The sequence below is a fragment of the Aulostomus chinensis genome, chromosome 3, assembly GCF_037954235.1.
Source record: "Aulostomus chinensis isolate RoL2024-O1b breed Wild chromosome 3, RoL_Achi_v1.0, whole genome shotgun sequence".
Lineage (NCBI taxonomy): Eukaryota > Metazoa > Chordata > Actinopteri > Syngnathiformes > Aulostomidae > Aulostomus > Aulostomus chinensis.
The window spans coordinates 26,257,355-26,283,510 of record NC_141322.1 but is presented as its reverse complement, the minus strand read 5'-3'; the positions used below and the strand labels follow the sequence as shown (position 1 = coordinate 26,283,510).

At 42.5% G+C, this 26,156-nt stretch overlaps 2 protein-coding genes across 9 annotated transcripts in view; both read right to left on the bottom strand.

Moving 5' to 3' along the window:
* syt2b (synaptotagmin IIb) overlaps positions 1–6,734 on the bottom strand; it is a 28,041-nt gene extending 21,307 nt beyond the window's left edge. For 2 of the 3 annotated variants that reach the window (XM_086199982.1, XM_086199988.1), the window contains exons 1-2: positions 6,599–6,731; positions 6,444–6,466 (exon numbers count right to left, since the gene is read on the bottom strand). The gene's annotated coding sequence lies outside the window, so the exon portion shown is untranslated. Of the gene's footprint in view, positions 1–6,443; positions 6,508–6,598 lie in introns of all 3 variants that reach the window. The other variant, XM_086199983.1, reaches the window with a different exon arrangement.
* Positions 6,735–10,842: 4,108 nt separating this feature from the next.
* On the bottom strand, positions 10,843–24,393 carry mybphb (myosin binding protein Hb). Of its 6 annotated transcripts, XM_086200854.1 has the most exons (23): positions 24,123–24,393; positions 22,986–23,021; positions 22,082–22,105; positions 21,829–21,864; positions 21,067–21,087; positions 20,786–20,821; positions 20,467–20,502; positions 20,176–20,211; positions 19,877–19,912; positions 19,693–19,728; positions 18,520–18,561; positions 18,257–18,322; positions 17,991–18,125; positions 17,223–17,390; positions 14,737–14,825; positions 14,452–14,647; positions 14,205–14,344; positions 13,909–14,068; positions 13,483–13,619; positions 12,075–12,261; positions 11,884–11,933; positions 11,299–11,333; positions 10,843–11,207 (listed from the first exon to the last, which is right to left on the bottom strand). In XM_086200854.1, the coding sequence occupies exons 1-21, from the start codon at positions 24,343–24,345 to the stop codon at positions 11,902–11,904; spliced, it is 1,872 nt and encodes a 623-aa protein (XP_086056980.1). In that variant the 5' UTR covers positions 24,346–24,393; the 3' UTR covers positions 10,843–11,207; positions 11,299–11,333; positions 11,884–11,901. The 6 variants fall into 6 exon arrangements, with proteins under 6 accessions (XP_086056980.1, XP_086056982.1, XP_086056984.1 ...); XM_086200856.1 differs by lacking the exons at positions 19,693–19,728; positions 19,877–19,912; positions 20,176–20,211; ... (1 more) ...; positions 20,786–20,821; positions 21,067–21,087 and adding an exon at positions 22,699–22,734; XM_086200858.1 differs by lacking the exons at positions 19,693–19,728; positions 19,877–19,912; positions 20,176–20,211; ... (1 more) ...; positions 20,786–20,821; positions 21,067–21,087.
* Between the last annotated feature and the right edge of the window lie 1,763 nt (positions 24,394–26,156).

The window sequence follows — 26,156 nt, the reverse complement described above, 5'->3', positions numbered from 1 at the left end:
GATTGGTCTTTCAGATCTTTGCTTGACCTCATGATGTTTTCCATCAAGGTCGATGAAGTAAACAAAATATATGATAGGAGGGACAGCAGCCAATGAGATGCATTTACAAAAAGAAAAGTGTTTCACATTTGAAGTCACCTGAACTTACCACGAGTAGAGATGTACGTTTGTGTCATGATTGAGAAGGCTGTTCATTTCCAGGGCTGACGTCACGGCTTGGTGGGTGGATGTGGAGGCAGGCGGACCCACATGCAGAGGAGCAGTTCCAGCAGGCAGAAGCAGGAGGTGAAATGGATTTGATGTGCAAAAAGAAACTAAAAACAAAAGCAGGTTTCACAACAGCTGGCCGGGATACAAAACAGGCGACAAGGATGTACAGCAGGTTGGGTGAACGTGAGGATCTGATACACAGGAGAAAGTGAACTAAAACAAACTCTACTAACGTCTCAAGAAGAAACAGGTGAGAGAAGACGAGGGCTTGGAAGGAGGTGATAGGGTGGGAGATGCAAGGAACGGAATTGAGAGTAAATAACAGACAGGAAACAGGTGAATAAATGAAAAGAGGCAGGAAACAGACAAAGACAGGAAGTATAAAGCATTTGAAGGCACAGAGGGGAAGAGAATGAAAAATAAAAGAAGCTACAGTCTAAACTGCTCAAACCTGAACCGAGAAACACAAAGATAAGAACTACAAAACCGAAGAGGTTTTGTTTTTTTCATGAATTCCAACTTAAAGAGTCCAAAACCAAGCGCCCACAACTGAACAACACTGTCCAGACGGACCGTAACAACTGATTCCTGTGTTTTGTGAACAAGTAGCATGAATCTATTCAGACAAATATGGAGGTGAACTGAAACTTGGTCGGTCGGCAGTAACACAGCTGCAAGGTGACAGTTCTTGTTCCTATTGTTGCTGTAATTTTTGTCCAACCAGACATTAACCCAGACACAATCCTACAGCCTGCACTCGTACCTGTGCAACCCACTGTAACAGCTCAGACATAAAACTACACTTAAATTACAAAACATAATTTTCAGTTCTTCTTGGCTCCGTCAGAAAGGCTGCAGTTCAGTTTCAGACGTACACTCCAGAGACCCTTATGTCCTTGTGACAGAGCCACTGAGTGAACTGGATGTTCACAAAGGTCCAAACAAGGGAGTATTCCAACCAATTACTACTTTCTGCTGAAGTACCCATAATTTACAAGGTTTGGTCCACACAAATACTTCTCTCTGTTCTTCCTCTTTTTTGTTTTCGTTTTTGGGAACAGATTTTTCATCAACCATATGAAGGGATTTTGTGTAGTTTCCGATAAAGTGTAAGAAAGGTAGCCTATGTTATTTTTATTGCAAAATACTTCTGCTACTTCTCAGTCATGAAAACTACTGCTTCTCTATGCATTGTTTGATTTTACTCCCTTCTTTCTTTCTACAAATACACACCAAATGCAGAGTAACTTCAAACGGGATTGAAACCATCCAGACAATGAACAAATATAAAGATATGTAAAGCACACACACACACACACACACACACACACACACACACACACACACACACACACACACACACACACACACTTTCTTGCCTCCTGGTGCTGAAAATAGCCTCACACTGACTAATACTGGATATTGGTGCATTTAGGTTGTGAGAAGGAGGGAGGAGAGGACAAAGACAGAAAAGGTACACCGCCCCTCCACTGAGGGATGAGTTGCCCAGCTGCCCAGATCTGGGGCAACATGATAGAGTATTACTGAGTAAAGAGAAGCCAGAGGGGATGCTAAGTCACCAAGTAATTATCAGATCTTTCTATGCTGACTTTCTAGATTTCATTTTTTTCTAACATCCTCCAGCCACTGTTTTAAATCAGATTTCATCCTAGAGCTCTGTTAATTAAGGCTGTCTAGCTCCCTCTGACCTCTGCACTTCATTAACATCTACATATTGGTGACATGGATGCAGTTGGAGTCAGGGACGTCTAAGGAGCTATCGCTGAAGTCTCCGAGCCAAAGGCAAATACTGTTCAGTGTGTGCTTCTGGCATTTTCTGCTCCAGCAGATTTCCTGATCTCTGACAGATTTCAAGCTGAGAAAGGAGAAGACGAATTGCGTCATTAAGAAAATCCTTCATCAGCAAATCGTCACAAACATCAACCCAAACAATTTCAGCAAGAGCCTCATTGTTCTGATGTTCAGAGTGATGAAATAAATACTTTGGCCAATTTTTCCAGTTTACTGGAGTCTAATCTGGTACAAAAAATGATGCTCCCTAAGATGAAGATGAAGAGGAGGGTGTAACTGGCATATGCACAGTGGCGTGTGCTCATTCAGGAACCTTTACTTTGGCTCATTCCAAGCATTTCCCCAAATAAGATTTGCAGTGGGAACCGAAAATAATGCTGTTTTTTTTTGGGGGGGGGGGGGGGGGTTATTCCTCACATTACTGTCTGCTGATACACATGATGAACACATGACCACATGGGGCGTCAGGTTCCAGGCCTTACATGTAGCGTTGCCTCACCCTTTTACTTTTTCATTGGGTTTCAGTTGTTAAAGTCTCATATATCTAGTTTGTCCACGTGTGACTGTATTTTATAATTTATCCACGTTTTTGTTCACCGCTGTAGCACTGGTCTGTGACTTCCCTTGTGCATTTCCAAGGCCCTCCGTCAATGACGCAGTGGCTCAGTTGAAAATAGGCAGTGGACAGAAGCTTACCTGCACAGCTCAAGCTCAAGAACCAGCACCAATTTTGTGGGATAAGGGCATCTTTTGCATCCTGGGATCTATTTCCGCACATCACACACACTTCCAGCGTTCTACTTAAATGCTTTACCCAGGGGGCTCGGTGTTTAACATTCATACATTTTCTGACGTGGATACTCGGTTCAGCTGTACGCTACACTGGGTTCTGACCTAGTCTTGGTCCTCCATGTCCTTCACAGTATGGTCCTCTTAGGGAAAAAAAAAAAAAAAAAAGGCTACAGGCTCTCCAGTGCTAATCTTAGAGGTCCCAGAAGGTCCAGGACAAGCATTTTAATTTCTTTCACACAACAAATCAACACAAACCCATTCTCCTGTACCCTCAGGCAGAGGAGTGTTGTGCTGATGGCATTCAACTGAGTGCAAGCCCCCCCCCCCCCGCAGGACCAGTAAAGACAGCGGATCAGCAACTTTCACAGGGATGCTTTCACAATCTATAAAACATCTCCAGAGAAATGTGTCTATAAAATGGTTTTTAATACAGAAATATCATAAAATGCCTTGTAATTACTTGATGCTGTGGGGCACACCTCAACTCATTCAAAAATATATTTATTTATGCAAATTTATTCTTAATTTTTACTGCTGGACAGTAGAATTTATCTGGAAAATGTCAGCACATACACCCTTGTGTGAATAGGCAAATAAACCCTGTGTTTTTTTTTGTTTTTTTTTTCTGTTTGTATGCTTCATGTACATTGATGCAGGGCAAGATTATAGGCTGCGGTAGAGAATCCCATTTCATGAACCATCAAGCAGCAGAAGCCTGAAGTGAGGACACCTTTCCTCTGGAGACATGTAAAAACTCAGGGTTGCTCAAGTGAAGCCCCTTGACTTCCACTAATGTCTACCACAGTTGTGAAACACGTAGCTAATCGATCAGTTTGATGGCTTGGCAGCTATCAAATTCTAGACACAGCGGCGCAACAACAATCTTTCATAAAAGGGGCGCATTTTATAGTTTCTAATCAAAAATCTTCAATGCCGATCTCACTGGGCAGCCGGCACAAACAACATAACTGTATGGCTAACAGAGGTGGCGAAACCACACATGTTTTGCCTTTAAAAACATTTCTAGTAAAAGCAGAAGTACTGATTCTTTGCTCATATAAGTTAAAAAAAATACTATTTTTTGAAATGTACTCAAAGTATAAAAGTTAAAAGTAGCCTTTAAAAGTACATGCTACCAGTGTTGGCTAAGCTCGCGGACTCTGTAGCATGTTAGCATTAGCTAGCATTAACTAGTGGTATTCGGAGAGCACAAAATATGTCGTTAAAATATCTTTTTGAAATCTTCTTCAAGTAGGTATCTTATAGTTTCTCATTTAAAACATTTTTGAGACACCTACCTCTAGCATCAAAATTTTGTAGCAAACTGAGGTGGCAAAATACACACGTTTTTTTTTTCAAACCTAAAAAAATGGTTATTCAAATAAAAGTGGAAAAAGTAGATTCTGAAATGTACTCAAAGTATAAAAGTAACACAGTAACCAACTGCAGGACATTTTACCAGCTAGTGCTGAGCTAACTTAACCACCCATAATATGTTAGCATTAGATTCTGCCATTAGGACTACGTGGTATATGTCCTTAAATATGTTAATCAGTGGAGGTAAATAAATCTCTTAGAAAGGAGCACATATGATAGATTCTAATCAAAAATATGTAATGTTGACTTCACCTGATAGCCAGCACAAGCAACACAATTGTATGGCTACCAAAGGCGGCAAATGCACACAATTTTTAACCTTAAAAAAAAGGTTGCCACTGGTCTTTACTCAAAATGTTTCTGAGGGTAAAAAGGGTACTGATAGGAAAAAAGGGGGGAAAAGTAGCTTCTTAAAGGAAATTTTACCAGCTTGTGCTAAGCTAACTGAACATCATGGAATACGTTAGCATTAGTTTTATTTTTTATTTGCGGGTCAGCATGATTTCAAAGAGAATGTAGAGGTGGTGTGAAATATGTAGGATGTAGATCTGGTGGATAATTTATGGATGCATTCAGACGGCGTCAGAGCCAATGAGTGGGTTGCTGGACGGTGCACACTGATACAATCAATAATTCTGTTCAAATACATTGAAACTAGCGGTGGAAAATGAAGGTGATAGTGTTAAAATTATGTTGTAAAATAAACAGTATTTTTTTTCCTCAAATAATGGCTTAATGTATCTCTAGTTATGGTAAATGCACTGAGAAAGCAGAGGATTATAAACATGGCCGTTCATGGCTTCCGTAGCTTGTAAAGTGTTTTTTTTTTTATTTCCCAACTTCGATCGTTAATCCCCTCAAAGAATAATAGAAAAAAAATGTATCTTTGTTAGCAAATATTTTGTGTGTTGTACTACGAGGTGTTGCTAAGATTGTGCCCATCCTATTTATGAGAATTAAATGTGAAAATTGTTCAACATATTGGAGCACAGATTTCCCAAAGGCCTGCATGTGCATTGCTTGTTGGATATGAGAGCTGTACTGTGTGTGTGTGTGTGTGTGTGTGTGTGTGTGTGTGTGTGTATGTGTGTCTGTGTGTGTGTAGTGATGAGACATACTGCAGCTACACACCCCTAGATTCCACTCTGCTGTGCCAAAAGGAAGTCCTGACTGGGACACTCCTGAGTCATGTACTCATAACACCTCTGGGGACCCCTGCATCGCCCAATCTGTTCACACCACCGCATCATAGACAGCATAGACGCTAACGTAACACCTACTTCATTCACCTTTAGCTGAAAATAAAAATACAAACACTTTTGTAATCGCAATCAAAACAAAGAAAAGAGAAATATACTTGTGGGGGATTAAATGGCAAGAAAATTTCAAGCTGCGTTCTATTTTAACGGGGGGAATCAATCTCCGTCAGTGGCTTTAATGCGGAGAATTCAAAGGTACACGAGTAAATCTGAAGATACCTTCCATCACCACCACTGAAGTGGATTTTATACAGCAAAATATTCAGCCAAAATGCAGTAATTGACTTAATATGTATACTGATTTGATCGCAGAGAGAATGACACAGATTTATTATTGAGCTCTGCAGACTCTTACGTGGGCCCTTCACTCCTGCTGGCTCAGCAGATTTGACTTTGCACATACTCCCCCAGGGCTTTTACTGTACATGAGCTGACTCTCATCGTCCCTTCAAAGACTGCAAAAAAGACACGGTGAACATCAATTATCCCACACAACTTGTTTCCCGTCTATTTCGGCTGAATTCTCAAACAATCGTAATCTGTTTCAAACAATATGATTGTGTTCTTTTTCAGCCAGTGGAATGATAAAGTGTCAACGTTCAAATCAAGTTGTCCCACACACACGTTTGTTGTTTATTATGTAACATAATACTGCAGCACAACATGATGCTGTAAGGCACGAGGACTCACCGGCATGCAGGAAAAGTTCCAGTCTGGCAGGTTTGCTCGGACTGTAAGACCTTTTACAATAAAATGAGAAGCAAAGAACTAACAGTGTCTTCTATAATTACCCCTGAGCCAATTCTCTCTCTCTCTCTCTCTCTCTCCCTCTCTCTCTCTCTCTCTCTCCCCCACTCTGCAGCTCTTTTTTTTGCACGTTCTAGCAAGATGTGTGTAATGAGGCTAAGTGCTTCTGTGACATCCTGGCACACAGCGAAGCCTCAGTAACTGATGATGCCGTTCTAGAATGAGACGGGACGAAATGCTGCTTACCTTGAAGCGAGATGCGCAGCCTCCTAAAGAAGGAGTGAAAGCAGAGAACAGGGTCAGATGTGCTCTTGAAAGGAAGAAAAACACTTTAGTTAATCCCATTCAAAAGACATTGCAAAAAAAAAACAAAAAACAGAGCTGGCAGGTTCCAGTTTCACCTTTTCTAGGCTCAAGGTGCTGCTGAGGGACACTCAGATCTGGCAGAGAGCAGATGAAACACTCACACAGATGAACATTGTTCTAACACACTGACAGGCAGTAAGAGCATCAGAGCCGGTGCAGTTTCACTGCTGTATTTCCCGGCACTGGTCGCTCATTGGCTTAGGAGCCGCTCAATAAAAACCCTCCCTGTCATCAATTGGGTGAAGAGAGATGGGGGGGGGGGGGGTTACATTCTCTGTGGCGCACTAACAACCGTGCCCCTCCTCTTTTCTGTCTTGCTCCATCACTTTTTTTGCATCAGCACACAGATTGGGAGCCTTGAGAATTAGATGCAGGTGGAAAAAGAAGAGAGAGAGAGAAAGAGAGAGAGAGAGGGAGGGAGAAAGAGAAAGCAGAGGGAAGGATTGGTGGTGATAGGAGAGGTGAAGATGGTGAGCAGCGGTCTGCAGTGGGTCTCAGTTGATGCTGCAGGAATGAGCAGAAACCTGAGGGCAGTGAAGTGTGAGGAAGTGTGTGTGTGGTGTGTGTGTGTGTGTGTGTGTGTGTGCGTGTATGCAGGGGGGGGGGGTAGTCTGCAGTACTGAAGCAGGCAAAACACAGATGGGATCCCCCCCCCCCCCCAGCAGCAGTTGCAGTGAAGCACCAGCAGAATCAGCAGCAGAGTAAAAGGTGACTAGTTCCTCCCTTCCGTGTTTGGAGAGGTTCTAGCGCATCTAACTGAAGAACAACAGGAGGCCTGACACAGATCCCGACTGCTGCCTCATCAGAAATCCTCCCTCTAATTAAAGAGAAGTCAGGTAGCATGAGGAGCACGCGACACATTCCATCTCCAGCAGGACATTTAACATGTTTATTAGTGAGATTACTCAGATCCAGATGCAGCCAGAGTAATCCAGGAGTCAGGGAACATGTTTCGGTTTAATTTTCTTCACGCTAACCTATTCAGGCCTCCATTTTAATTAAATTGACTTAATGAAGTCGTATTCCACCATCTGAAATCAATACAGCGACTGACTTATAGGCCTGCTTGGGGGGGGGGGGGGGGGGGTTGCTGCTGCATCGCACTGCTACTGCAGGTTTCTTCATGGAAGACATGGCTGGTTTGTGGAAAATTACAATATTATCTTGAGACACTGTGGAACCAGTGTAAGGAAATGCATGATTAGCACAGAGGAAACAGGTGATTTAGGCTTTGAGGGAGCGCTCAAGATGATATGAGAAAGAAAGAGTCCCCCCCCCCCCATCCCTGCTCTACGGAGGAAGCCTCTCCAGCTGATTTAGCATTTGTTACATTTGTTAATGAAAAGTGAGTGCGAGTGCCAGTTTCACCATTACCATATTAAACCTTCTGGGAATGCTGCCAAAACCTCTGCCGCAAATGGTAAAAGGCTTCCTTCCATAAGGTGATACCCTTGTCATAGCAGTGACGAGGCGCAGCAGCACCACCAGATGAGTCAGAGATGCTGCATCGCTAAAGCGTCCAGCCTGCCTATAAACTTTCTGTCTGGCTTATTCGCTTTTTATCCCCGCCCGAGAGACGGGAGTGATGGAGAGGAAAGTTTGTTATGAAGTCCAATTATCCAGCCAGCGGATGTGTTGTATAATTGACTGGTAATGGATTTCATCACATCATAAGATCAGAGGTAATTCAGCGTGGAGATGAGATATTTGCCTGAAGAATCTGGTTTAAATTGGAAATGTTGTGGGGAAATAAAGTGTCTTTTCAGAAAAGACACCGAAGATTTGATTTGACCCAGGGCACGCCCCTACAAGCAATAAAAGAAACAGGCAGCAACCAACCATCACCCGGGAAAACTCTCTCTTTCTCTTCTTTATCAGTTAATTAAGGTAATATTCTCATTACTTTCTACATCTTTCCAAGCATGCGTTTGCTATTTCGTCTGTTGGACACCTATTGAAGTCTTTCTGTGAAAGAGATGTTTTTTCTCCCCAATAAGATACTTTTGAGAGTTTTTCCTTCCCTAAATCAAGGGTTTCAGGATGGAGCGTAAAGCCTGTGAAGCCCTTCGGATATCATCCACGTCACATGATCCCACGTGCCTGCTGATGCTCCCGGCTTTTCTTTGTCATTCAGCCACTTGTTCAGCTGTGGTTTGCAGTGTGAACCTGTGGGCTAGAAGCCATATTGGGTCTCAGGTCTACTTTTGGTTTGTCCCTGGATGATGACAAGCTGCAATGGGGTCACTGAGCTAGAGACTTCCTGGCTAATTTCAGCCCTGCACATGAGAGGGTTTAAAAAGGCCAGCGAGAGATTTCACCTGAGATGTTTGAACTCTTGTTAAAATAATCCTAATCTCTGAATTTATTGAAATTAATTCAAATAAAATAAGAAGCGCCTTTAAGCAAATAAACATAAATAATGACTGTCCAGTTCCCTTTAGGAGATTATGCTCTGAGTACAGGAAGGATGATTCATTTTTTGAGTGCCTCTCCTCCGACCTCCATCCCATAAAATGGATCTGTTTAACAAGACAGTCATTGTTTATGTTCCTTTCTTGAATGAGATCAATTTTTTTTTTTACCTCAGCGCCATTGTTTCTTGAGAGATTGCAGCATTCCTTTTCTTTAAATCTGTAATCATCTCTGAATACTTCTGCTTTGAATGTGTTGGGGATTTTAGGGTGGATCTCAATAGGTTCTTCATGTTACTGCAACATAAAAATTACAAGCCTTGCATTCAAAAATCGAAAGTACAGCAGATTTACTGTCCAGGATTAACCATTCCTGACTGAATATTCTCACTGGTGCAATTAACATATAACAGAATTTGAATGTTACAGGAGGTGGAATTAGAACTGACTTTATCTACTTTGTATCCTGGTAGATGATTTAATTATAGAATAATTGTAAAGTGTTACTTCTGGTTGTAAAGTAAAAGTAAGGGAGAGAAAAGTCCCATTGCCTCTGACGTGATGCAACACAAGTCGCAGGTCATTAAAACACGAGCTTGAAAGTAATACCAGGATTGACTACATTAGATTGGACTTGGTTGCTTCTAGTGCTTCATGTAAGATTTTAGAAGCAAGCATTAAGAGTTTACCTGGCGCAAATATATGTGTTTTCAGGGGCGGCAACACTGCTCCTATACAGTAGCTTTACCCTCTCCTCTCTTCAGCTTCCAGGTGTTATCATGCACTTACGACACTAGAGGTCGCCACACACACACTTTAGCTCAGTCGAGCCCTGCAGCCCACTTGCTCACTGAGGGTTTTTTTGAAACATTATTCTGGTGAACCCCCACAGTCTGATAGTTAAGTACAATAACGTTTTACATGATAATGATAACATTAATCCTTTCTTCTATTTATATTTCCCCGCTTTTTAAATAAGATTTCTATTTTTTTAAAAATTCCTAAATATTCTAAAATAACATATTACTGACCGAGCCACTCGTTCCTAAAATAACCCGGGCGAGGTGGAGCACCGAGGCTAATTCTGTCCTCCTGCATGAGCTGGTGTGTCTCTGTATCTGGGATCTCTGGCCTCCTGCCCAGTGTCACTATGCCAGTAACTCCATGCCCAAATAGTTACATGCTTAGTATCATAGGCTGGTATTATTACTATGGAGGTCTAGGCATACTGTTTGTCCTCATGGGTCTATATCAGACTCATTGAAGGTAATTCAATCAATTTGTAGGGACTTTCACGTTTGGCTTCAGCACAGCTGCTCTGCCCTTCAGAAATATTTAGGTTAGGAAGGTTGATCTTGATGAAAATGAATTCTGAGAATGATGATTTCTGGGAAATACCTGTTTGGAAAAAAAATTCTACTCTGGATAGTTACGAGGGGAAAAAAAAAAAAAAGCAACTGAAACCTAAACAAACGTTGTTGTTTTTTTTAATGTGTTGTCTTGCACTGTTATCCTAGTATTGAACTGATAAGGTGCTAAATAGCAAAACAGGACAATTCTTGATTATTCCAAAAAGCAAATCAGAAATTACAAGAAACCAAAGAGTCAAATTCTGAAACAAACATCCACACACACACACTCTCGCTCTCTCTCTCCCTATGTATATATATATATATATATATATATATATATATATATATATATATATAAATGTATATATACATAAACAAGAAGTGCACTACATGCATGACAAAGCACAGTTCTCATATTTCATTCATTTCCCACTTGAACATGCTAAGAAAATATCATTGAAGGTAAGGCGGTATGTTAAACCTCACATAAAGTTGTTTTTTTTTTCCTTTCACCTTTATTATATAATAACAGCCTTTACATGACCTCTCCTGGATATGTCAATTTACAGATATTGTACCAGAAAAAACAAAAACAAAACCAGAAATTAAATGATTTATTCATATAAACATGTTACATGAAGTTGTGCTGTGAGGAACGGTGAATGCATGTTTGATGATCAACTGGGGGGGGTTCCATGTTTTCTGATGTAGAACCATAGACAGTTGTGGGAACAAGCTGATGGTGGACATGGATTTGGACTTCATAACGTGAAAGGAAAAAAAGGCCTAAAGCGACAACAATTGTTTATCATAACACTCAGCAAGAGGTCACAGGCAACAACAGTCATATGTACACGATCTTCCAGGAATCCAGCACCTTCCTGCGTGGACACACAGAAATTGAAATGTCAAAACTTTATTGTGCTCATCATTGTGAAGGACGCTTTTAGAAACTCTAAAAGTGTCTCGCACCTTCGTCTGCAGAGGCCTCATTCCCCCGCCTGCTCCTAATTTGGGATTGAACACACGAACAAGTAACAACGACAGGTGTTAGGAGGAGCTGCCACATTCGAGATCAATATTTTTTTTAAATAGATGACTTAAAAATAAGACATATTCAGATGGATAGGATGACAGTGATGTATCAACCCACTATGTAACACAAATTGAAGCGCAGAGATTTTGAACGCTTGTGTTTTCAGAGCGACCTGCTGTGTGTCAGTGTCTGTATGGAGGCTGCTGAGTCGAGGAAATGTGACTAAGTCTCCTCACGGGTTCATGTGGAGCCACTTGGGATTTAATTTATGGGTCCTACCTCTTGGATTCAGTGGCAGAGGCCATCTTTTCCAAGTTTAGTGCTCTCCATGTATGGAAAGTATGTCACGGAGAGAGCCACCTCAGGGCACTTATAGATCAGCATATCTGCTACATCTGCTCCTTTCATCTCATTAATTTCATAAACACCCCTGTTTTGCTCCCCAGCTTGAGTTTGACTTGGTGTTTGACTTGTAATGACGCAGAACCATAAACTGAAAGAAGATCCGGATCATTTCTGACCTGTGTGAACGACATGACCTATTTCTTCTCTGCATCTGCAGTGGCTGGCTCTGTTGAACACAAAAACAGGTTTTTAGTTGCACATTAAAAGTAATATTTTGAATAAGACTGCAACTGCACTGCACATTTCTTCTGTCTAACTAAAAAAAAAAAAAAAAAGAAGAAGCTTTTTCATGCAGATCCTGACTTACGTTTGACTTCCAGCTTGCAGCTGACAGTTACTTCTCCATGATCGTTCTTGGCTCTGCAGGAGTACACGCCTCCGTCAAAGTTACCAGGCTTACGGATCTCCAAGGAGCAGATACCCTGGACACAGATCTGCCTGTATTTGGGGTCGTCTCCGATAATCATCTGATTCTTCATCCACACGATCTTGGGCTGCAGAGACACATTTAAATTCCATTTTTAAACAAAATAATTAAGTTTAAACTGCTTCAACCCCTAACAACCATCGTCAGACAGGAGGGGATGTCTTTCTATTTATGTTTGTACCACTTGGCAAGAAAAAAATCTTTTGATGGAAGTGGACACACAGTTGGCTTTAATGGCACTGACAGGCTAAGGACCTCTCGGGGCCCCGTGGGGAATGTCACACATCTGACCCTGCTTTCCAGATGACCCTGTCACCCCCATGGCCTCTTCTCCCCCTGCCATGATCCCACCGTAAACAGAATTTTAAAGCAAAGAATGCTAATTCTAGCCAGCGCCTTCCCATCAAGGCCATCCATGTTACCTTCCTTTGATTATGTACCCACAGAGGAGATGAGAGGCTCAGACAGAGAGCTAACAAGGGCAGGTGAGGCCCCACCCACATTCCCAGTTGAAGCCGGATGAGCCAACCAGAGGGATGTCCAGTCACTTTAACACAATGACTGACCTGCTGTCAAACAGCCTCCAGCAGCTCACTAAGTCATCCAAATCTCTGTTGCAGGTTTTAGCCACTAAAGACCAAAACATTTGAGGGAGCCTCCCATCTGCTCTCAGTTCCCAGCTACATTCAGATCAGCTTGAAGATAGTCGATCATCAGAACGCCGGCTGTTCTCATTCGGTCCTGGTAGCAATACCAATAAAAGGTAACATTCATATACAACCCGCATTATTTATTTTAATCTGAACCGAACCTTCAAACAGCACATTGTCCCCTGAGAATAAGAAGCAACGCTCAGAGGTCAGTTTGAGGTTCTCCCGCCATTGCTGGACTTTCATAAGGTTGTGTGTGATTATTGTGCAGAACTTTTGGTAAAATGTCATACATTTTTCATGAGAATATGTTCGATACTGTGTGTCAGGCCAATAGTGGTATTTGCCCAAGTTAGATCATCATTTCAGCTCTGAGCAGGGTGCTGTGTTTGCAGCTGGCAAATCCGAACTCGGGATATGAATTATAAACGAGCAGAGATCTTAGTTTCTTGGGTCTAACGTCAAATGTTTCTGAAACGTTCCTTGATATCGGTGCAGTAATCAATGGTCTAAGTGTTCAATCTTCAAGAGCCATGAAACAAAAACACTTCAAGTGCTACGTTTTGGTGCTAAGGAAGCTAATATATGGAAGGCTTGTTATTGGTGACGAGGAGAGAAAAGAGTCTGTGTGACGGTACTTTAGGGAATCCCCTGACGGAGCAGAGCAGCTTGGTGCTGTAGCCGACGGTGGTGGCTCTGTCGCTCAGAGATGTGGTGAACTTGGGCGCCTCGGTGAAGTCATGCTCTTTGTATTCAGGAGGCTTGTAGTCGATGCCTGCAGAATGGAGGAGAAACAGACAGAAGTCAGAATTCATTCAAACTCCTCGGAGGGTCGTTTCTCAAAAAAAAAAAAAAAAAAAAAGATTATTTTCAACTTTTTTTGGGATATTTCTATTTATAACATCACCACGCACCCTCCTTCTATTTCATTTACAGAACAAATTTGTGCTAAATAGAAAATTTCCTCAGTGAGGCTTGTCACTATTGATTTTTGTCAAGTTTTTTTTCCAGATATTGCTACTCAGTATTGGATGAGGAATAGCTGGTGACGAGGGAGACGTTACCTGTCTTCAGGATCTGCGCCAAGTCCTTTGTAACAACAGCGCACTCGCTCATTCCGCACTTGTTCTCAGAGAAGACTCTGAACTTGTAGATGTTGCCCATGATGAGGTCAGAGATGGTGGCGTTGAGTCTATGGTAATGCTCCAACACAGTGAACCAGTCCTGTGAACACACAGTGACCACATGATGAATGAGTCGATGCGTTAATATATATATATATATATATATTTTTTTTTATGTCATTGAACAGTTGTCAGTCACGTTTAGACGCTGAAATCCCACACCAGCTTCTACTCACTCCAGTCTTTTTATCGGCCTTCTGGACGGTGTAGCCGGTGATCTCTGTGTTGCCGTTATCAGAGGGTGGAGTCCACTCCAGAGCGACATTGAAGCCCCAGGTATCCACAATCTTTATGCTGGCAGGAGGCCCTGGCAGCTCTGTGAACGGTTACATATCAAGTATTACACCTGTGTAAGGTTACCATGAACACCGATCCTCTTGCCTGGAAACATTTTTCGACGATATTTTTACTTCTTCTGCTTACCAACAATCTGAAGGGTGAGCGAAGCCTTGTCCTCAAAGTCATCCACCTTCACACACATCTCATACACTCCGGAGTCTTCCCTCTCTGACGCGCGGATGAAGAGGATGCTGTCTCTCTCCGTGCTGCGGATGTTCACCCTCTTTGTGTCCAGGGGCTGTCCATCCTTCGTCCAAGTGACCGCAGGTTTGGGTTTGCCCTGGAATGAAGATAATCAAACATGCTCTGTGAGTGATGTAGCCCTGTCGTCATGGTAGCAAAGGTAACAGAGCGCCGTCCGGAGCTTACAGTGAAGGGGATGGTCAGGTTGATCTTGTCTCCGACGTGAGCGACGTATCTCTGCCTGAGGAAACGAGGCAAGCGGACCTTTGGACGGTCTGGAGAGACGCGGAGCAAGGAATGAGTTATCAAAGATTCATCGATTTATTAAAAAGTGTGTTTTATTGGTTGAATCACAGCGTTTAAATTCAAGTTCAGTTTAAGTTTGAGACATTCAGTGGTTTCAAGCTCATCATTCCTTTGCTTCTCACCTGGAAAAACAACCAGCTTTATAAATTTGATTTGATAACTTTTTTACAGGCATTTATAACCGTTGATTTGCACAAGTGTGCATTTAATATAAACCAGAATCTCACAAACAGCTTTTATCTTCATTTTTCCATTAACCTTTACCCTGCTTGACCCTTTTAAAAGGCATCATTCCATAAAAACTGTTGCTGATCTATTTCACTTGTTTCTTTTATTCCGTTTTTGTCAGGTTTGTTACGTTTCGGGTTCAGGTTATCCCTTTTGATTTTGACTGCATATTTCATTTAATTCTGTAAAGCACATTCTAAATATATTGTCATCATTATTATTATTATTATTATTATAATAAGGAAAAAATACATGATGTCGGAAATTCAAAAAGTTTAAAGCTGTACTCGTAGTAAAGCCCTACTGCACGTAGTATTTTACCCATCACATGTAAGTAATTGGATCACTAATTCTCAGATTTGCATGTCACACAGTCCACATGTAACAATGTCAAGATTAGAAACAAACCGTGTTTGGGTTTTATTTTGCATGTCGTTGCCCTGAACAGTAACCAGTCCTAATCATCATCAAACAAATGCAGTGGAGTGGAAGTACAAAGTGGCAAATACTGGAAATAATCACAAAAAAGTAGATACTAGCTGCTACTTGAGTTGATGTCCTTTGTTACGTTCCAGCGCTGGTTCGAAGAGACGCACCACCTGCTGCAAGCCACACTTGTCAGGACTCTAAATAAAGCCAAGTGCAGTATATCACTTGTGCTCCTGACATATGATGTGAAGCTACAGTTACACCAACTGACATTAGAATTAGAAATACACAAGTATTATGATCATGTAGCCGCTCACTCAAGATGGCCACCCTGACTTGTAGAGACTGATGGGAACATAAATTAAAAAAGCATCAGAGGTGAGCTAAAGTGCTTTTGGAAGAAATATTAGAGTTTGGACGCATCAGCTGCCGTTCGCTGTCATGTTTGATGTCTTATCACTTCATATAAAACGGATTAGACGGACAAATATCTGAGGCATGTTTCAAAATAAACAGTAAATCTCTGGCGGTGTCATGAGATTTAGGTGTCACCTGAGAACTTAGACCCATACAAAGCCCTCGTCACTCGCAGCCTTCCTACGCAGAGATACCACTCACAGGAATTCACCACCCACCCAAAAACCCCTCCCCCTCTGCATAAATCCCACCTGCTCGTAACCAGATCACTTGCCACCATGGGCCTGGTGGAGAGGGAGCAGGACCCTCGCCCCCCAGCAGGAGCTCTGGCAGTCAACACAATGCGATGCCAACCATTCAGCATGAAAACCTGTTAATAACGGGGACATCCAAACTATTTTCCAGAGCTTTGCGGTCATTTTGAAGGAAACCATTCATAAGATATTTCTGGACCGCCACCTCCTGCTGTTTCCAACATGGACGTGGCTTCTGATATTCAGCCAGGCGAGCTGGGATCACGTTTCCTCCTCGTTCCACTCTCCACCACCCAGATTTTTAACTGTACCAAAGTCGCACAGCTTCACTTTTCAAGCCCCCCAGGGTCCGAGCATTGCCACCAGTCAACAATCGGATACTCGATTAACTGCATCATTAAAACCTTCTGCTCAACAAGAGTGTCATGAGTACATTCGAGCAACTGAAAGAGGAAATTCAAATCACTAACATGGCAGCTACGTGTGCTCCCTCCCGTATTGGCTTTCGCCTTCTTTACAGAGTTGATCGTGTCATGTGATCACATAAAATTAGTCAGAAGCCTGAGATCGACTTTACTTTTGCTATGATGTAACAGATGAAACGAACCCATTACAAAAGGGACCCATTTATGGTTTGGATGTTCACGCCTCTATGTGTCCACACGTCCTGTGAGACATGTCAGGATACTCAGATAATCAAAGTGCATGGTTTGTTTTTACTCCAAAGAGGCAAAAGTGAACGCACAACATGCTGAAGTTCGTTTGTTCTGAGTGCAACTGTTTCTGTCTCTGCAAAACTAAGCAATAATTAGGAATCCTACATATTTAAACAGTGTTTTTACTGCATTTTCTTTTCTGACACCTCGCTGAAAACTTTTTTTTGGGGGGGGGGGGTTAAAAATCCTTGGACAGAGGAGAACTATGGAGTAGAGTTACAAAAGTAAAGTGTGATTATTTGTTCTTGCTACTTTTTTCCTCCAGTGCTTCCTTTAGTTTGCGGTAGCGGTTCATCTGTTCACCCGATGTCTGATTTCTTACTTGCAACCTCCTTGACCAGAACGGCCTCGGGGAGGGTGACAGGTGGGCTACGACCGCCGGCGTTGAGAGCCACCACACGGATCCTCAGACGGTCGCCGGTGGTCTGGTTCTTGATGATGTAACGGCAGGACTTCTGCAGATCCTCATTGGCTGCTTTCCAGTCCTCAGCTGGAAGAGACAATCAGGTCAGCCCTCTGTTTTAGGATAAAACCCTCGGACTTAAGTGTGGAAAGGGCCGGTTCTTAAAAATGATTTTGGATTGAGAATAAATAAACTGAGACTCTGAATGCTTCCTGTTGTACTGAGAATGGAGTGATTATGTTTAACACCAATGTCTTCTTGCTGTTTGTGGGTAAACAGAAATTCTGCGCTTGTTCATCAAACCTGCATTTAACTCCTGCCGATATTAGCGCGGGGCTTTTGGTCTAAAAGCAGGACCTCCAGTGAGACCACGGCAGCTCCTCAAGATGCCTCTTACCTTGTAGGGAGACATTGGCTGGCTCGTGATGTAACTCTGCCACTGACACTTGGGAGACAGCTGCAAGCCACACGGCTGACCCACATTAAAACAGCGATTTAACATATTCTTCAGCATATTTTAATGTGTTTTTACTGGCAAACACCTTATATGTTATGCTTTGTATCAGCTGTTGACGTTAAAACTGTTCAAAGTAATTTAAAGGTAAGCTGATACTTTGAACTGAGTGTATTAATACTTCTATACGATCCCTTCCGTGCGAATACTCGGTGCACCAGAGTCGGGCTTACTTCCATCCTTGCAGACTTCGATGGTGTATCCATCCAGACCGGCATCACCGACGGTCTCCGGCTGGCTCCAAATGATGGAAACTGAAGTGTCGTTCTTGTCCTCCACAAACAGATCCAGGGGAGCGCTAGTCGGCTCTGCAGATGCCAGAAAATCTCTTAATTCAACTGATAAAACCCACAATCAGAAACCCATTCAAAGCAGGTGTTGCATAGTTCTACAGTGATAAAGACAGAGGGGGGAGTCCTCTTCCTGTACGGAGGGTTACCTTTGGGTGGGGGAGGTGGGGGTGTGGGTGCCTTAGGCTCTTCCGGCTCAGCTGCCTCGGCGGCGGCTAATGTTAAACAGGCATTTGCATGATTATTATTGGTGTGATGATGAGCAGAGCGATGCTACAGCTGCAAATGGGATCCAGAGCTCTCTGTCTCCACTACTGGGATGTCATGTCATTTACTTAGTCATTATCCAATATGTCTCCAATGACAAAACCAGTTATTACAGAGAGGAGTGACGAGGAACAAGTTGATTTACCATCGGCGGGTGCTTCGGCGTCAGCAGCGGGAGCAGCTTCCCCTGTGGTTGGAGAGCAGCAGCGTTTATCACAGGTTATATTAATAATTAGTGCATTAAGCAGAGGGGGCCATGTTGTAACAGATGATAGCGAGCAGAGTCCAGTCCTGCAGGATGTGTTCAAGGCCTCAGGAGGAAGTCACGTTGTGTGGACTTTTCAATGACAATTTCATCATTTTTAGTCCTCCCACAGTTGGAGACGCTGTCGCTACTCATCTGTTGGGCCGTCTGTCAGCAGGATTAGGCAAAAAAAAAACCAAAAAACAACCCAGTGGAAGGATGTACCCACCACGGAAGAACTCACAGCGTAACAACAACACATGGATTCCTCTAACATGGCTTTGTCTGCGTCCACCCTGGGCTCTCAGAGTGCCCTCGAGTTTCCCTTTAAATTCAGTAGCTCTCAGCTGACATCAGCTTTGTAATTTTACTGTCAAAAAGCTCCACGTGTGTGAGTAACGCGATACTCGTCCGAGGGTGTCATACCTTCAGCAGCTGGAACATCTGCAGCTACAGCTACAGCTACAGCTGAGGTTGATGTTGGAGAAGAGGATGTTGATGGGGAAAAAAAATAATAAAAAAAAAGATTTTATTATCATCTGTTTTGATTGTAACAGTCCTCTAATTTATCCTTTTTTAACTTTTATGTTTTACCACCATCACCAGTATCAAAGTCTCAAGGGATAGTAGCTTCAAATATATCATCTATCTTTTACAACACTTTTAAATGTTATATTTTCACTTTACAAGGCTAAAACAAAAAGAGCGGTAATGAGTGAGTGAGTAAGGCGCTACTCGTCTGGGGGGGTCGTACCTTCAGCTGCTGGCGCCTCGGCAGCAGCAGGAGCAGCTGATGATGAGGAGGAGATGCTTAAAATCAGATATCATATAGTTTTGTTTTGTTTGTTATTTTAGTTAAAAATTAATATTCCTCTGCTGAGATTTATGTTGTTGGTTTAGCCACTTCCTTGTAGCCTCAGCAGCAACGAGCTCTCAGGTGACCTTAGCGTTGTAGACAATCATCCTCTCATCAAATCTTACTTATCACTTTTCAAATGCTACGGTTTCACTTTTAGAGCGAGAGAAAGAGCAGAGGAGAGTGAGTAACCGAGTACTCGTCCGAGGGGGTCGTACCTGCAGCTGCTGGCTCCTCTGCAGCGGCAGGAGCAGCTGATGATGACGTTAGAAGAGAAAATTTCAAATGTTAAAAATGATGTAACTTTTTTTTTCAATAAATATTGAAGATCTTGTTCGTATACTGTAGGTATTTCTTTCTCTGCTTAGAACGTATTCATTTATAGACAGATGGGAGTCGTACCTTCAGCTGCTGGCTCCTCTGCAGCAACTGGAGCAGCTGAAGTTGACGTTGGAAGACAAGTTCGAAAAAATATTAGAAACAATCAGGTTTTAGTTTTTAAAATTCCTCAGATTGCTGTCAGGGGTCAAATTGTCATTTTTTTCTCTTCTTGGTTTGTCATTTGTCATGTGGTATCAGAAGATATCGATGCATCTTTTATAGAATTTGCAAAATGTGATGTTTCCTACTGAAGAATAAAAAGAAAAAAAGAGCGGAAAAGGGTGAGTGAGTAAGGCGCTACTCGTCTGAGGGGGTCGTACCTGCAGCTGGTGGCTCCTCTGCAGCGGCGGGAGCAGCTGATGATGAAGTTAGAAGAGAAAATGCTAAATATTTAATATGACACAGTCTTTTCTTTTTATTAGTAAAAATCGAATCATCCTCCAGTTCCATTCCACCCCCTCAGAAGCAGCAAACTCAGCTACGAGGAAACTTAACCTTAGAGGATGTCAACACTAGAATTGAGGACATTTTCATCGGGTTACATTTCCACTTTCACAGCGACAATTTAAAGGGTGAGTGAGTAAGGCGCTACTCGTCCGAGGGAGTCGTACCTGCAGCTGCTGGCTCCTCTGCAGCAGCAGGAGCAGCTGATGATGACGGAAGAGGAGATGTTAACATATTAGAAATAATTTAGATTTTCCTTTTAGTAAAAACCTAATAATCCTCAAATTCTATTTTTTCCCCCTCACAAGCAGCTCGCACAGCTAAGAGGAGATTTTACCTTTGAGGATATCGATAGTGGAGACGGGAAAATTGCCAAAATGTCATGTTGTTTTTATTTTAGAGTGAAACAGGAAAGCAAAATGAGCGAGTGAGTGAGAGAGTGAGCGAGTGAGTGAGTGAGCGAGCACTCGTCTGAGGTCGTCATACCTTCGGCTGCTGGCTCCTCTGCAGCGACAGGAGCAGCTGATGTTGGCGAGAAGATGTTAAATATTAGAGGTCATTTAGTGTTTTTTTTCATCCCCCAAAGAAAACAAAAAACACAATATTAGAGATTTTCTTTTAAACCTCAGCATCAGCTAACGGTCAGGGGATATTAGCGCAGACGCTTTAAATAAACCTTGAATTCCCAACATTTATTTCGGAATGTGATTTTCCACAAGTGTGAATGAGTGAGTGAGTAACGGCGTACTCGTCTGAGGGCATCGTACCTTCAGCAGCAGCGGGAGCAGCTAATAAGGATGTTAGGACAAAAAAAAGATATTTTTAAATATAAAAAACAAGATTGATTTTGTAAAATATATATAATTCTGCAATCTGACGTCTGCTGGTACGGAAGCTTAGCAGGGCCGTACTTGCAATTAGTTACTTATGACACTATGCAGTGATAACGAGGTATCAAACCATAACAAGAGAGCTTGTTATCTCGTTACCACAAGTACTGGCACTGCACCTTCATTTGTTCTCTGCACTTTGTAATCTCCTTTTTGCGCCTTCACTTTTTAAAAAATTTACATCTTGCACATTTCTATCGTTTCCATTTTTACTGTTCTTACATTGTTTATTGTATCTTTTCTTTTGTATCTGCAATTTACAGTGCACGGTGGCTCTGGAAGAGCGCTCTCTTTTCTACGATTTTCACTGCACCCCCCTGTACAGCGACAATAAAAAGATTCTGATTCTGAAGAGTCCGTTATGCCTGGGATGATATCCTGTTATTATGAGACAACTGAGCTTGTAAAGACGAAACACTGCATAAAAATATAATTGCGAGCACGGCCTCTCTTAGCTTCCGTACAGGTGTTGTTTATTTATTTAATTTTTTTTTATTTAGCATGAGCAGCAATTAACTTGCTTTTGTAGAATATCAAAAATCTTACATATCATTCCCAAAATATTAGATTTTCACTTTTACCGTGAAATAAAAAGCAGAGGAGAGTGAGTAACCGAGTACTCGTCTGAGGGGGTCGTACCTGCAGCGGCTGGCTCCTCTGCAGCAGCAGGGGCAGCTGATGATGACGTTAGAAGAGAAAATGTTCAATATTCAATAAAAGCATCTAGGTCGTATTTATCATATTGGTAATAATGTTTTTTTTTTTTTTTGGGCCATCAGCAGCAGATATGTCTGACTGTACTGGTTAGAAGCAGTAAAAATATATATTTCTGAAATGTGTCGGTTAAAAGTGAGAGAGTGAGTAACGGAGTACTCGTCTGAGGGCATCGTACCTTCAGCAGCAACGGGAGCAGCAGCTGATGATGATGATGATGATGAAGAAGAGAAGATGTTACATATTAAAAATGATACTGATTCTTCAATTTATGAATCATCTTTTTTCTTTTAATTCAACAGCACCAACAGCTAATTCTCCAGAGACACTCTCTTAAAAGATATCCATATATCTTTTAAGAGAGTGTCTAAAATATTACGCTAAAGTTATGTTTTCACTTTTACGGTGTAAAAAAAAAGGAGCAGGAGTGAGTGAGTAAGTGAGTGAGGGAGTGAGTGAGGGAGTGAGTGAGGCGCTACTCGTCCGAGGGGTCGTACCTTCAGCTACTGGCTCCTCTGCAGCGACAGGAGCAGCTGATGTTGAAACAGGGTGTTGAATATTAGAAATAATCTTGGTTTTTAAAATTTTTTATACATTATTCCTTCACATAAGACTCCATTTTGAGTCTTTTATTTTCCAACCACCTGCAGTAGGTAACTCTCAGGTGATGAACACTTAGTAGGTACGATTTTTCTTTACGTCACATAAGATTTTGTTTGTTTTTACTCCACTTTTACAGTGAAACAAGGTGCAGAAGCCAGTGAGTAAGGCGCTACTCGTCCGAGGGGGTCGTACCTGCAGCTGCTGGCTCCTCTGCAGCGGCAGGAGCAGCTGATGGTGACGTCAGAAGAGAAAACGTTCAATGTTAGTCAGAATTTTGTTCCTGAGACAAATCTTGGTGATATTCTGGGTTTTCTTTTTAAATCTTGTCTTTACCAGCAGCCATTAACTCTCAGGAGTTCTCAGAGAGAGAGAGAGAGAGAGAGAGAGAGAGAGAGAGAGAGAGAGAGAGAGAGAGAGAGAGAGAGAGAGAGCAGAAAAGGCTGAGTGAGTAACGCGATACTCGTCTGAGGGAGTCCTACCTTCAGCTGCTGGCTCCTCTGCGGCAACAGGAGCAGCTGATAATGATGTTAGAGAAGATGTTAATATATTAGAAAGTATATATATAAAAATATAGATGTTTTTCACTGCTTCAAGTGTAACTAACCCACTATTTGTCACGTCCAGCGACCTTTCTGGTCCACTGGTGCCTCAGATCACTATTGCGTCATTGCATAAGGAGGCTAATGGTTAGTTTATTATTTAACATGCAACTTGGTTGGAGGCCTGCACCCTTGACTGCAGCTTTAAGTCACGTTCAAACGCGTCTGTCATGGATGCTGCTGAGTCTTTCTGTCCACTGCTGCGGTTTCACTTGTGTCTGTCTGCAGACCACACAACCTTGACTCATTACAGTCAATAAAGCCATCGGTTTTAGCAATACATGCTTTTTTTTCGCCCTGTAATAATTTTGTTGTATTTTCTATAATAACTCATAAAGCACAAGCTGGTGCAGGAAGTCTACTGGCCTCCAACGGTTTCGCCCTCAGCATGAAGGCAACGCTTCTTCTATCTTTAGATTCTCCAGAAACATTAGTTGATAACTTTAATTTCAAGCAGCAGAAGTGTGATAAACTTTTCTTTAAAAAAAAAAAAACATACTGATCCTCTGACTACTTGTTTTTCCGCCTCTGCGAAGAAACAAAGAAAAAAGAAGGTGAGTTCCAGGTCTTCCAACGCAAAGAACGTGTTTGAGACGCAGCAGCAGCAGCAGCAAAGGAACAGCGTGTTCAGTGACGTCACATCCAGGTCTCCCAGTATCGGGCGTGAAAGGCTCATTGGTCTGGGAAGAACCTGCGGTGACTGCGCCCGGAGGACCTCGCAGGCCAGACCCGGAGATTTTCACCTGTTTCTAACTCAACACCACAGGTTCACGTCACCAAACGTCGCTGCGCTCCAGAAGCGTAAAAAGCGCCTTAGTGCGTCTGGTGACCTTTAGGCCTCCAGGCAGGAGTTACTGCGGCAGGCATGCGCGTCCCCGCGGCTGCGGTCACTTCACCCTCTTACCAGCAAACATGAGACACCTTCAGCAGCTGGACGGGCCACCGCCGCCATCAGAGTAACACAACTCCTCATCCAGCGACCACTCAGAACCTGCGTCAACAATCACGCTGCATTACCGGGTGCTGGTGGAGCGGCGGGCTCCTCGGCTGGTGGTGCAGCGGCAGCGGCGGCCTCTCCCTCTGCAGGAGCCGCTTCAGCAGGTGCAGCCTCGGCGGGAGCGGGCTCTGGGGCGGGTTCAGGAGCTGGGGCCGGCTCGGGAGCCTTCTCCTCCTTGGCTGGTTCCTTCTTGGCTGGTTCTTTCTTAGCCGCCTTCTTGATCGGGGCAGGCTTGGACGGCATGTTGGCGGTTTGCAGCTAGTTCCCAAACTGGTAAAGTCCTTTAACTGTATCCAATGCCATCATTCCTGTGGGGGGCACAAGACTTTATAGAGCTCAGGAGGTTCGGGCCACGCCCCCCTCTCCACTCCACCCTACCCCACTCCCCCAAGTGACTTACATTCATGGCACCATGTAGGACTACTGGCCCTCACTCAGGTCCCACTGAAGACCCCCATTACACAAATACCCTTAATAATATTATACAGATAAATAAAGAAGATATTATGACACAGCTCATATGACCAGGGTCAACACTGCCATATCAACAGACAAAAAGCATCAGATTAAATATAACATGTATTTTATTGATTTGAACAAACAGTGATAGGTGGATGAAGCCTTCAGAAACATGCCGTATCCCTGTTTTGGACTCAACTCTGAAGAAATATACTCATCTCTCAACCACTCAACCAGGATTTGCTGTGGTCCCCCCCCTCCCCCCTTCCTCCGTGATTGTTGCCGCATCCAGAATGCTGCCCTATATTTACAATCTTTACAATAATGTTCCGTACAAAATAGAGAAATTAAGTTTTACAAAGGATTCTTTAGAAAAGAAAGAAATATCAAATATCTTGAGTATTAAAAAGGAAACCATTATTATCTGGTAGGATTTTCTTGGACGATACATTTATGTTAATGTTTGTCTCATCACACAGCAAGTTTACATGCATTTACAACACACAGAAACCCTTAACATCAGTGACAGGAGATACCGTATAACACTTTTTAAAAATCTTCTTTTTAGTCCACAACAAGCTTCGCGAAAAATATGACTATTCAGCAACCTGTATTGGCCTATTACGTTTACTTATTTTTTAAAATCTGATTTAAATCTACTTAACCACACAAGTACCCATTCTCACCACTATTTTAGGCTCAAATTCTGATTTTAAATCTGTTTTGTTTTTTTTTTGTTGCTGCCGTTTTATTGTCATTGACCGTTTACAAGTAGTTCATTTTTGTTGCCATTCATAAAGACACAAAAACATCACCCTGCTTCCCAACAGCTTCGTCTCTTAACCCTGTTTTTCGATGCGACACCAAATAAATCCATGATTCTCCTTCTTTCTTTCTTTCTTTTTTCTTTTTTAAGGCTCAGCATCGCCCGACTCTAACGGGCATCCCACTTTGTCCTGACGGAGCAATTTGGTCCAAATTAAGAACTGAAAAATCGGACCGGATGAAAAACACATCGCATTTGCTTGTGGAGTTCCAAGACATTTGCTCTTCAGCCAACACCAGTAAAAGTTGCTGCATAGTCAACACAAATCACAGCTACGACGAAAGCAACAGGCACAACAACCAGTGGATGAGATGAGAAGCTGATGGCTTTGGTCCACCTGCAAACACGCACCAGGCTGGTAACACCTGAAATATTTACAAGAACTGAACTGATAATTAACCGTGGACCGGCCAGCGTGAAGCTCACAGGCCATTAGTCATGTTTTCCTCTGTAAAGTCTTAAATTCATTCGTTCCGGAGGTTGCGGCGACCGATCCGAGCTGCGGGTTAGCTTTCAGCCTAATGCGAACAGCGTTAGAAGTAAGCAATGATCAGCTCGTCGACGATTTTAAATGTTACTTATCAAGTTAAAGTGGTTTGACATTCATTTACAGTTTTTTTTTTTTTCATATTTAATGTACATTTAGTCTGAGCACCAAAACAATGAGTCTGGAATGAATTGATGAGTTATTTCAACACCACTTGCACAATCCTTAATACTGTCGTTTACTCCAAAAAAAAAGAGAGAGAGAAATCTACACCGAGTACCT